At 42.2% G+C, this 13,080-nt stretch overlaps 2 protein-coding genes across 2 annotated transcripts; one reads left to right on the forward strand and one right to left on the reverse strand.

Moving 5' to 3' along the window:
* Window positions 1-1,438: 1,438 nt before the first annotated feature.
* Window positions 1,439-6,983, forward strand: stmn4 (stathmin-like 4). Its single transcript, XM_026142880.1, has 5 exons — window positions 1,439-1,512; window positions 1,734-1,829; window positions 3,367-3,572; window positions 4,193-4,384; window positions 5,782-6,983. The coding sequence occupies exons 1-5, from the start codon at window positions 1,500-1,502 to the stop codon at window positions 5,839-5,841; spliced, it is 567 nt and encodes a 188-aa protein (XP_025998665.1). The 5' UTR covers window positions 1,439-1,499; the 3' UTR covers window positions 5,842-6,983.
* A 1,172-nt stretch (window positions 6,984-8,155) lies between these two features.
* On the reverse strand, window positions 8,156-11,826 carry il17a/f3 (interleukin 17a/f3). The gene is made up of 4 exons (XM_026193794.1): window positions 11,222-11,826; window positions 10,691-10,896; window positions 10,458-10,601; window positions 8,156-8,640 (listed from the first exon to the last, which is right to left on the reverse strand). Exons 1-4 carry the CDS (start codon window positions 11,228-11,230, stop codon window positions 8,517-8,519), a joined length of 483 nt encoding a protein of 160 aa, XP_026049579.1. The 5' UTR covers window positions 11,231-11,826; the 3' UTR covers window positions 8,156-8,516.
* Between the last annotated feature and the right edge of the window lie 1,254 nt (window positions 11,827-13,080).

The raw sequence follows: 13,080 nt of genomic DNA on the forward strand, positions 1-13,080 counted from the left end.
GGTGATTGTTATTTATGCTTAGAAATATCTACTCATATATGCTTAGAGTTGTCATTTATGTCTGACCACACACACACACACACACACACACACACACACACACACACACACACACACACACACACACAAAGGCAAGGTACTCTTTGTGTGTATGTATATGTCGTATGTTAATGAACCTATGCATATTCATGTAACCTCAATAAAAGAGCAGTGTTACGGGGGAGCGGACGAGAGCAACTGGGGTCAAGCGAAGGAACGGCGTTTGTCCGGTTCTCTCCCGTGCACGAGAAACATGAAGAACTTTGCCTACTTCGTGTCTTGCTTGCTGTGTAATTATATTGTCTTCAACGTTCCAGCGAATAGGTTCAAGCTACAAACCTATCACCATCTGAGGAGGAGACGACGGCAGGTGGTTCTACTCTGCTGCCTTTGTGCCTCGGTGCAATCTGCTTTTTTTCAGTTGCCAAATTCATTGAAAAACAGAATTATTGTTGAATTATGAATTATTGAATTTGTTAGGCAAAGGCGGTGTTTTAAAGGTCTGTAGAAGGTTTGCAGCAGCTTCTCTGCCACGCCTCGAAAAATATGCTTGACTTGCAGCTTCTTCAGCTGGATGTTCGACTTTCTGCACATTTACAGTATCTGATAGATGGTAAATGGCCTGCATTTGTATAGCACTTTACTCAGTCCCTAAGGACCTTTACACTACATTCAGTCATCCACACACACACACACACACACTGGTGTGTACATTGTAGCCACAGCCACCCTGGGGCGCACTGACAGAGGCGAGGCTGCCGGACACTGGCGCCACCGGGCGCTCTGACCACCACCAGTAGGCAACGTCGTCTTGCCCAAGGATATTTGGCATGCAGCCTGGAGGCAACCTGGGATCGGACCACCGACCTTCTGGTTAGTGGCTGACCTGCTCTGCCACCTGAGCTACAGCCACCCCAGGAAAGTTTCTCAACGCACACAAACAAAAGAAACAGTTTAGTAGCCTGAGACGAACTAGAACAGCAGAGCTTCATTCTGCTGTTTGATGAACATTTTACTTTATTTTTTTCCATTTTTAATGGTGAAACAACAACATTTAAAGTGCAGGAACACCCGACTGACTCTGACTTTTTTCTACATGTCAGGTAACTGTTGTTGAGAAGGTCAGAGATCTTTACCCAGAATAGTTTTTGTCTGAAGAGCTCTGATCTGATAATGTGAGCTTTAATTTAAAGTTTATTCTCAGGTGGGATTTTTGCATTACGCTCCGCCTTTATCTTTTTATTCTGACTCTGCTAGAACAGCTTTGCATGAGTCCAATAATCATGACTTGGCTGCTCTACACTTTTGGCTCACGCTGTTGTCTCCTCAGCTTCTTCCTTCTCAGATTGTGCCCTCGATGCTCCTGCATTCAGTGCTCTCTGTCTCTGTCCCTGCACAGCTCTCTGACAGAGTGAGGAGGATCTTCAGCGTCCCTGGAGAGTAACATTTGCAGTGAGACCATGACTCTGGCAGGTAAATGCAGTCGCAGCACAAACCCGTTCACCTCACACGCCCTGCTCCTCTGCTTTAAACACTATACTGCGACCGATCTGTTCAAATATGAGCATGCAGTATTTGTGTCGTGCAGCGTGTCGTTATTATGTCCGCTGGTATGACATAACGAGCATGACTTACGTCGTCAGTCCTCGACTGCGTGCTCATGATTCAGCTTGATCTTCTGTGTGTGTCCTCAGCCTATAAAGAGAAGGTCAAAGAGCTCCCCCTGGTGTCTCTGTTCTGCTCATGCCTGAACCCACGCACTGCAGAAAACCCGACCTACAAGGCAGAAGGTAAAAAATCTCCTTTGCACGAGCACTGGTGTTTATTAGGGGTACAGTCGCTTATAAAAGACCGACAGCAGTCTCTGTGGCTGAAGTTTGATGCTCCTCAAACTTCAGCTCCTCTCTTCCTGTCTGTCTAAAACCAGCAACTTCAGCAACTACAGACAAACACAAGAACATCTCATCCACAGATGTCTCATTAGATCTGCAGTAAACCCAGGCCCACAGTCAGTGCTGACGCACGCTGATCCTTTTGTCCTAATTCTGGGTCTTTCTAAATAATCACCTTTGGAGCTAAAAGTGAGCAAGAAGCAGTTTTGTTTCCCTCTATCTAAATTTGAATCTTTTTAAAGTTATAACAGATCAGGAGTGACTGCAAACTGCAACTAAATTCTGAACATATAACTTATATTTCGGTCTTGGCGTCATTTCTACAGAGTGAAACACTTTCTGTGTTCTTCCTCCAGATCTCTGACTAAAGTAAAACATTCGATCTCAAAGTAAACCAGACTCTCCAAATCATTGACATTTTGCATTTCAGCCTAAGTTTATGCTCCAGCATTGCTCCAGCTGTCAGACGAGGTGTCCGAGTGGCCAAGGCGACGGACTGCTCATCCACTGTGCTCTGCACGCGTGGGTTTGAACCCCATCCTTCTTTCTTATCCAGCTCTTTGTACGTGTGCATAGTGACAATAAAATGTGTTTGCTGCTATTTAAGCGATAGATCTTGGATACTTCTTGGTACATCACAAGGAACCTTTATAATCTCTTTATTGATTTGAAATGTGTTTGGTGCAGCTGACCACGTCATACTTTTACAAACGTGAAAGTTTGAGTTTTGAGCACAGTCAGTGATCATTCAGCATCCAGGCCTCTTTCCTCCTTATTACAAAGTTCCCCGAGGCTCCGTCCCAGGAATATTTGATTTATGTTTATAGCAGCATCTCATTGTGTAATCATAAAGACACATTCCTCTATTTATGGCACCAACTCTAAACATCTAGCTATGATTTAACTGCCTTCCAAACCATTAAAGATCTGTGAAAAGACCGAACTGATTTTAAATGCAAAAAAATTACTGATTAACCCCCTAATATGTATGAAACTGTATAAATACTCAGACATTTAGCTTGATTCGATTTTAAAGCACACGTTGACATTTCTTATTAAATAAAGTGAGTTCAGTCGGTCTGTTTACAGGGATCTCATTATAGACGACTGGTCTCTCTAACCTCGAGATACAGCACATTAGTCCAGCTTCAGTTGAATCATGGAGATGAACAAAACGCTGGCTTGCCTGTGAGGAAGGGTTTGTGTTTGTTTATTTAAATAGATATATATATTTAAAAGAAGCAAAACCAACCCTGCTGCTATCGTTCAGCCATCCTCCAGTACACAGAATAGACTCAAGATCTTTTTGTTCTTGTTCTTTTCTCTGAACGTGTTTCCATGTTTTAAAATATAACATGATGGCGATGTTAAAGACAAACAAAGATGAGGTCATGGATTCAGCTCTGACAGTAAATGCTGCTATCCACCAACACAGATGCAGTGGACTTGGCCTGGTGCGTCATCAAAGACGTAGAAGTTATCGAGCTGAACAAACGCGCATCGGGCCAGGCCTTCGAGGTCATCCTCAAGCCCCCGTCTTTTGACGGCTTGCCTGAACTCAATGCCTCCATGCCGCAGCGCCGCGACCCATCCCTGGAGGAGATCCAGAAGAAGTTAGAGGCGGCTGAAGAGAGGCGAAAGGTGAGGGAGCGGGCGCGTCATCTGAACCGCCAGAAAACATCCGCTGTTTGTGGCTCGTTCAGCCATTGTTAAACATCTGTTAACACTCTTTGTGTGATTTATCGGAGAGACGGAAATAGGCTTAAAATGAATGAAGGGGAAGTGGGAGGGAGTATTGGAGTGAACGGAAAGAAGGAACTGAGCTGGGGGAGATGAAAAGAGGCAGATGAAAGAGCAGAGACAATCCTGTGAGGACACAAAGACAATGATTCATATTCATCCATCAGAGAGGATGATGGAGCGAGGGCAAGAGACAAACAGGGGAAAGGTGAGGAGAGTGAAAAGATTGTTAGAGATGGAAGAGCGCTCTCTGGAAACGAGGCAATTCCAATTTCTTTGGCTTTACTGGCTCACAGTGATCTAATGTATTAGTTATGAGGTTTGGCCCACCTGAGGACAAAGATTACAGGTGCTGACAACCGCACACATTTCAGTTTGTGTCTGCACCCTTCAACTAGAACATGTTTGACAGTTGAACTTTGTTGAAATAGGTGAAAACTGCAAACAGCCTGCTTATCACCTGCAGTCTGAGTATTGTGTAAAGGATGAGCAGCTGCCTTCACTTCTCCATCTTCCTCCAGTGCCAGGAGGCGGAGCTGCTGAAGCACCTGGCGGAGAAGAGAGAGCATGAGCGCGAGGTGATCCAGAAAGCTTTTGAGGAGAACAACAACTTCATCAAGAACGCCAAGGAGAAGCTGGAGCAGAAGATGGAGGCCAACAAGGAGAACAGGGAGGCTCTGCTGGCAGCCATGCTGGAGAGGCTGCAGGAGAAGGTAACGTGGCCACGATTAAGCCCCGAGCCTCCCGACCGTTAGAGGGGAGGTCTGCAAACTGATCTCAAACAATCATTGCTTTGTGTGGTTTCTCACACAGCAGACAGCCACAGAACACCAGGGTTCATCTCCCACGTGGGACCATTATTTTTGTTTGGGGGGGTTAGGTAAAAATCTAGTGCTGATAATGCTGAGCAAGGTTTTTGTGGTGCTGATGTGTCAGTGTAACATATGACATGTAGTAGTTCGACAGCATTGTCACAAATGTCATATTAATGTTACTTTTACGACACCAGGCCAACCATATGTTTTATATATGCACATGTATTTGTGCTTTAACTATGGAGGCAATCTGGCCCATCTTTGACTTTAGTAAAATAAAGCAGCATGAAAAGGTCGTTTATGTGTCTTTGTTCAAACAGAACACGTTTAACTTTGGAGAGACAAACTCTGCTGCTTCTCTTTTCATCCAGTCTTCATGATATCCTGGGATAACGTAGAAACTCCTTTTTATTTTGCTTTTGCAGACAGGAATCAGCTCCCTGCACACCTGTCAATCATAAATAGCCACGCCCTTAACCTTAAGCCTGATCTGTATCCAGATGGATGAGCCTGACCCACCGTAGAGTTAATATGGCAGGGACCGTTTTTGTACTGGGCTGTAAACCTGCTGTTTGGTGCAGCGTAGTTGGACAGTTAAACGTGGGAGTCTGTGGGGAGGTTTGCTACATTATTGCAAACTGTCTTTTAAATTTGACTTTTGAATGTTTTTCTTCTTTTTCTCTTGCTAAAAAGGATTTATGCAAGCTTTGAAGTTAGAGGGCAGCAGTTTTATATTTTCTCACAGCCAGCTAATAGCTTCGGATGAAGTTACACTGATATTTGTCCATGTGTATCGCAGACTGTGAAAACGACTCTTTACTGTCTCGTGTGTTATTTCTGAACCCAAACTTGTTGCCAGGCAACTTGTTGCCAGGCAACTTGTTGCCAGGCAACTTGTTGCCAGGCAACTTGTTGCCAGGCAACTTGTAGCAACACTAATGAAACGTTGCTGGTTTTAGTCTAACACAGAGTGAACATCAACAAGTTCATGTTTTTACTGTTTCAGCTACAAAGTTACAGACATGAGAGACATATTGAGCAAAACGTCAAACACACACTGAGAGCTAAACACGAGTTTTTTGAGTGTAAATGAAGCGAAGCTTCAGCTGAACTTTCTCTTCTGGTTTGGCACTGCTCACAAACCTGATCAGCAACCATGAATATTAGTGCAATGAAATAAAGTTTTTTCAGTTCTTCCCCACTCGCTCTCATTCAAACCTTTACGCCGGCGTCTCCTTCATTAATGAAAATATCTTCCTAAATGATAATGGCACTCATGTTTCTGTGTCTGGCAGGACAAACATGCAGAGGAAGTGAGGAAGAACAAGGAGATGAAGGAGGAGGCCTGCCGGTAGACGAAAAAAAATAAAAAGGGGGAAAACAGTGCATTAAAAGAAGAACTCAACAGCAACTAGGGCAGATTTTGGTTTTCATATTTGATGTATGCTGCGATGATTCTGAGCAAGCTGTATAAAGTTTAGCCACTCTTGATGTTAAAATTTCTCTTTTTTCTAAAGGAACGTGGGAGGGTGGGGGGGGGGGGGGACGTCGGCGCTAATGTTTTTTAAAGTGGAACAGCCATCCAATCATGACTGAGTAAAAAAAAGGAATTAGAGCTCCTGTTTTCTGTGTTCAGCATCAGGAGATGATTTTAGTGAAGCTGTGTTTTTTCTTGGCAACGCTTCCAGTTTGGCACAGCCAGAGACGCAGTTTCTCTCCAATTAGACTAAGTATGTGATCATTACCTCATAAAACCTGAAAATCTGTGATGTGCTTTATTCAGACTGGACACAGTAGTTTCAGAGCCTCACTCAGCCATAACCAACTCCACTCCACTGAAAACCAGGATTCATTAAATACACAGGACCAGCTTTAAATATGAAAACACAAAGTGATCTCGGTCCACATGCTCATACTTCTCACTGTTTCTTTCACTCCGTCTGGGGTTTGTCTGTGAATCTCACTAATGCTTTATGAATATGAAACAAATAACTGGGGGGGGGACTTTAGCTGTAGTGTAGTCGTAGATCAGTGACATGCATTTGAGTCTCTTAGAGTTAGAGCACTGATTGCACTCTTATTTCATTAAGCACAAGTCAAAGCACACACGGTATTCATACCAGAAGAGCAGTGAACATATACAGTAAAAACATTCACATTACGAGGAGGTGAAACAGTGACTGACTGCAGTTCACAGTTTGGACGTATTTCTGGCTTCGGTGGGTCGATTTGTGATCTGACCGACTTGCTTTGGTGTCTCTGATTGTTTATGGTTTTCACAGCAATTCCAACCTAAAACATTAAAATGGGGATCAAATGTGCTTAAGTGGTTTGGTCATGCTGATTTGATTGAAGTGTCTCAAATGTTTGCGCTGTAACGGGGGAGTCGTACATGGGCTTTGTACTTGCTGTAACTGTGTGTTGCTGTATATCTTCAAGGCTGGGTTGATTGTACCTATTTGGCATGATCAATAAAAGCAGCTTGGCTGAACTCGAACTTTCTCATAATTTTCAGATTTGATGGTGATATTTTTGACACTGATTTCCGTGACAGACAAACACTGGTAGCTGGGATATCACAGCACAATCACAATGATTGCCACTCTGTGTATTCAACTTGCAAAGCGACGTTGGTTCACCAGGGTGGTGATAAAATGGCCATAAGACATTCAGTCTGCTATCAGTTTGCAACTGCATGCAATCTGTAGAAAAACTAGGATGAAATGTGCCGAGACTTTGTCCCGGAATAAAAATGAGATGAGAAAATTCTGGAGAGACGAGATTCAATCGAATCGAATCAAGTCATGTAGAAAGGTGGGAGGAGTTTGGAAGTGATCCAATCAGAAGTAAGCTCCTCGTGTAGCAAAGTTTACCACGCACACCATTCAGTCCCTAGGAAACGGAGGTGGAAGTACAACTAGCTCTCATGCTCTATGTTTCTCCTGAAAAAGCATAAAAAATGTCGATGCCAAGGAGAAAGCAAAGAGTGGACACATCTCGCAACTGATGTCAAAGAAAATAAGACACTTTGTAAAACGTGTAGAGCAACTCTCGGTAAAAACACAAACTTTTATGTATTTATATTTTAGTCGACTGAATCAACTTCAGATTTAGTATTCGATAATCTTCAGCTGGCAAAAAATAGACTGACCCTAAATGAGTTTAGGTGCTTAAATTATGACTAAAACTACATCATAGTTTGGGGCAGGCAGAGATAAGCTGCTACCTACAAGGGAAAAAGCAGTCAAAGGTGTCTCCCAGGGGCTGGGGGTATCGCATAAGCACTTACTTGCAGAAAGGATGAGCTGGGATGAAGGTGGGTTGCAAGGCAGCTTGCAGATGGACATCGAGTGCCACTATAGTCAATTAATATTTAGCTTAAAATGAAAGTTACATGTATGTGAGTCTATAATATTTTACAAAAAAAGGAGCGACCAACAAAAAATAATGCTGTCATTAAAAATACTGTGAAATGCATTTATTAACATAAAGATAATTTGACCTGAGTTTATTATTTGTGTCACAGCTGATTCAGATGTTAAAGATACACATTTTTAATTATGAATTATAATGTTTACAATGAAATGAAAATAGTTCGTATAAAATGTAAAAAGCAAAATACCGAATTAGGAATAAAATAGGAACAAATATAAAAAAGACACATATCCACAAAATTAATATTATTTATCATGTACAAATAATGTCAACAACAATTCAAGGCTCACATTCTTTCATCTACCATCTCTGATTAAAGTTACAATAAAGCCCTCGCGACCACAAGGGGGCAGACACACACTTTGCAGCTGTTTAAAGCTATCAGAGTCACAAAGCAAGCCCTACTGCTAACAGCTAAGACGGGGAAACGCAAGCACTAAAACATCACACAGGTCAAAAATGACTCTTTCATGTTACACATTTTACTTTCATATCTGAACCTGTTATAACTTAAAGCAAACTTGCAGAATGCAGGTTAGTACAGGGTAAAAACAGCGTGCTGAAAGAAATGCGTTCATCACAAGTCGTCGCCTTCCTACCCCTGAGGTATGACAGTGGGCCTCACACAGGTACAGCCAGCTGTGATCACCTCTGTCCCCAGTGTGAAGATGTACTGCTTCCTCGCCTTCCTCCCTTTTTTCTTAGACGGTTTGAGGACCCTGTGGTGATGCAGGAAAGAGTTGTAAATATATAACTGAAAGGTTACAGCCCCTTCGAGAGCACTGTGTTTGAAGGGGCTTTATATAATGTGGGGGAGATAAATGAAATGAAGGCTCTCAGTTTAATTCAGTTACACGTATTTTGCAAAGGCTGCAAGCTATGCAACGACTTTCTAAACATCTTTGTTTTGTCTTGAATGTGGTTTATATGGGAAACAACAGTGAAAAACCAGAACGTACATCTGTATGTATACTGTGGTTCTGCTTCTATAGAAATGCCTTTGACCTGCTAACTAACACATCACTGTACACAACCTGCACTGCGGTTTTTCAGGATGTTTGTGTTTTTATCACAGATTGCCACAAAGGATGGATCTGATTGGTTCTGCAGCATGACAACAGTGCCAAACAGCCCGGGTGATATGGAGCTATATTTGATGACAAAAGCACAAAATGGGACGGCCCTGATCACAACGTTACAGATTAGGCTGAAGAATCCACGTCGCCCACTCGTGGACCCTCTAAAACTGTGTTTATCAAACAGTGATACCTGGTGACTGCAGACTCATTTGATGTATCTTTTGGAAAATTGAGGAATATAGTTGATCTAAATACAAAACTTTAAAAAAACAAACAAAAAACCCTCAACATTATTCAGCTACCAGACGCCCACATTCATTCGCTGATGTTTGGGAAGAGGTCCGAGTGACAAACGTGTGAGAAAACAATCTTTAAAGACGTGTTGATGCTTATCCAGGCAAGGAAATCCCAAAATGTGGATTCTGTTCTGAGGAAGTTGGATGAGCGACGAAACGTCCGACTGAAAACGCGACGTCCAGATCAACACAAGCAGCTCTTTGGGATTTCTTTGAAGACTAGATTCAAAATGATTTATATTTCAGTTCATATCCACACAAAGTGTATTAAAATACTAAAAAATAGTTTTAAAAATAGTTTAATTAAAAAGTAAACTTAGTAAAAGTAAAGGAAAAATACCAAAGGGCTAATGACAGGGTATTAATTTATTATTATTAGTAGTAGTAGTATAAATTATTAAATATTGTAAATACTGTAATGTAAAGTATTTTTTAAAAGTAACGTTTAGTACTAAATAGTAAAAAAATATTTTTAATGCCACTCATGACAAAGTTTTGGAGAGAAAAAAACCCTCAAAGCTAAATGTTGCGCATCACATTGTGACAAACAAACTAACCACAGAATTTATTGAACAACAAACGAATAACATTTGAAACAAAACGAGTCCTTTCTTTGAAAACTAAAGTCCGAGTGATCACCGCACACTAATTGAAAACCATTGGATACACTTTGTAACGTATCTACAGTTTTTGAATTTAGCTGATGATTTTAAAAAGTTTAAAATATTAAGAAAGAAATTGTGAGGAAGAAAATGTGGTCAGTCGGCATCGGCATGGAAACACCCAGCGGCTCCTGTTTTCTAGGTTAAGTGGAAAGACCTGCTGCTTCTTCCTGTTTGAGACCTGCGCAGTCATATCAGGACGTGAAGTACGGAGAGAAATGTCCAACAAGCGCCAGCGCCGTGTTTGTCTGTGACTGCGCTCCGTTGGTAGAACAGCTTTCACCGATGATGATGGTGAAAACTGTATCCCTGCACTGAGCTCCTACATTTCTGTGGCTGTTGTCTCTTTATGTACTTTGTGCTCAACGAGCTTCAATCTGGATTCTTTCTATTATCAGGGCTGTCTGCAAATGAACTGAAACTGAACACAAGAGCAATTCTAGCTGTTCTGATGAAAACAAAACCAAGTGCAAAGCGAGTATTTTCCACAGCAGCTCACCTGTGGAGGACCAGAACTTCGTACTTGATGGGTTTAGCCTCCAGGCCTCTATCCTCCCCTCCCCCCTGTGGACTCAGACAGCCAGTGGTGAGGCACTGGGCGTTTGAGATATGCTTGGGCAAACGAGAGTCCACGGACGAGTCACTGCGGACGGATGGGTCAGAGAAAAAACACTGTAACCTAAAGATTAACATGGCCCAGTGAAACATAGATGAATAACAGCAGGGTCTTACATGTACGTCCACGGTGACAGAGACATGTTGGCGATGCTTGAGGGAGATTTTGCGGTGAAGTGCGGCAGCACTGAAGGATCTATAACCAACCTCACACTGTTGCCCTTCAGTCCAGCTCTGGGCCCCAGCTTTGCTGAGACCGACTGGCTTTTCTTGGCGCCGTGCAGCAGGGGAGCCAAACTCAGGACCAGCAAAGCTCTCAACACCTAAGCAAGACAAGAGCGCGCAGGCCACAGCGTGTCAAAGTGCTTCATCAGCTAGAACACATGTGAGCAAAGAAAATAGAACTTTACGACTGCTGCCAGTTCCTAGTTGGCTGGATAATCAGTGAATAAATCCAAAAGGCATTTTGTTTTTAATCACTGCCGTGCGTTACAGATTAGGGAAAATGTCGGCATCCTGATTTTGGGACAGCGTCATGAAATAAGTGTTCAGAAATCAAATGTGCTACTTTTTTACATTACATTGTCTAAAAGTGGCTCTAATTTAATAATCACCGATAAAAGTTAAGGATAAAGCAGCTCGACTCACCAGCAGCATGACTGTGTTGCCTCAAAGCCCAGCGTAACTGTGAAGCCCTCCTGTGGTATCCTGTAACGTCTGCAGTCGAGCAGCGGTTATACGCCGGCACACTGAGTTGGTGTGCTGGCAACATGTGAGATGCATTTCCGCTCTGACTGTCACCTTTTCTTAAGAAACGCGGCTGATATTCGAAAAGAGTTTTGTTTCCGTGCCGACTAACTGTGCGTGTTATGTGTGATTGTATCATGTAGCATATTTACTATGAAATCTTCAAAACTCTTAAGGTCTTTGGGGTTTTTTTTTCATTTGACCCCATTTTGACCTGCTACAGAAAGTATAATTGCCCTGCACAAACGTTCAATGTTTCAGAAGGTGTCAGACAAAGGTGTGGAAGCTGTCCTGCACCCCTCCGTCGTTTTGAAGTTGTTGGGAAAATTATAATCTGCTTCACAGTTTCATCGGGGGAAATGTTCAGCAACAAACAAAATTAGCAGGGATTGATGTGAAAGTCAAATTCAAGGTGTAAAATGTGATACGGGTGTTCAAATGCAGTTGCAAGGAATTTCGTTTATCAAAAAGCAAAGTGAAATAGTGACAATTACTCTGTGTGTGTGTGTGTGTGTGTGTGTGTGTGTGTGTGTGTGTGTGTGTGTGTGTGTGTGTACATCCGCAGAGCTCTGATTATCTCGACTCACATCAAGTTGTAACTTTTATCACTTTAAGAAACAAACAGGAACAAACAAATTAAGCTGAACTGCATCAACTTTTTCTGTTTTTTCTGAAACATAGAAAATGGTACGCTAGTAACTACACCTACGCACAAACTCACTCTAAACAATGTAGGTCAAGGAAATGCTGACACAGCTTCTGGTAATGAATCAACATACTTCTTAAATGCAAGCCATGTGATAACATCTTCTCTCCTTGTGTAACATATATAGTGAAGTTAGGAGAAATGGTTTCTGAAGAACACCGAAGAAGCTTTCTTTCCAAGCTCTTTAGCTTTCATGTAAAGTGCTTTTAGAAGCCCCAGTTTGGCCCAGATAGCTCAGGTAAAAGCACAAAGCCATCTAAAATCAGGCAAACCAACAGTACTATAGAAACTCAACAATCAAACATGGGTTTTAAAAAACTTCATTTTTAAATAAAGAAGTTTCTTTCTGACTGAGAATGGCCGAGCTAAGATCCTGTTGGACTTCCAGATACAGACGGACAAACAGCTCTAGTGATAGATGTAGCAACACCAACTGATAGCAACATCGGGAAGAATGAACACGAGAAGCTGGAGAAGGACCGAGGGTGAAGGCAGCAGTGGTCTGCGTGGTAACTGGAGGCCTCGGTGCAGTGGCCCCAAAGTAGGCGAGCGGCTCCCGCAGATCCCAAAACCAAGATCTCCAGGAGAGCGCAGGCCCAGGAACGCCATATCTATAAAGTCCATTTATTGGCTGTCGTACCAATTTAAGAATTGTTGAGAGTTTTTGATACTACTTGATATTCATTAATTAAAGAGGAATAGTTAGCTTACCTAGCATAAAGCTATGGCAAGCTATGGCAGTTCAAATCTGCCAAAACTGACATTCTGATTGTTTCATTTGTACATTAAGTATAAACAGTCCATGTTGAGGTAGGCTGTGTGTTTTAATGTGCTGTAAACTTCTTTAGCTGGATTAACTTGAGGACTTTCCCATTTCCAGTCTTTAAAACAAGCCAAGCTAAGCTAAACAAAGCTAACTAGCTTATATTTACAGCGGACACACCAGACGGACACTTGCTTTCTCAACTGACACACTATGAAAAAAATAACAACTTAATTATTATCCCATTGTGTCAAACTTTTCAATTAAAGCCAAGCTGAGTTCTCTAATGTT

Source organism: Astatotilapia calliptera, chromosome 15, assembly GCF_900246225.1.
Source record: "Astatotilapia calliptera chromosome 15, fAstCal1.2, whole genome shotgun sequence".
Taxonomy (NCBI): Eukaryota; Metazoa; Chordata; class Actinopteri; order Cichliformes; family Cichlidae; genus Astatotilapia; species Astatotilapia calliptera.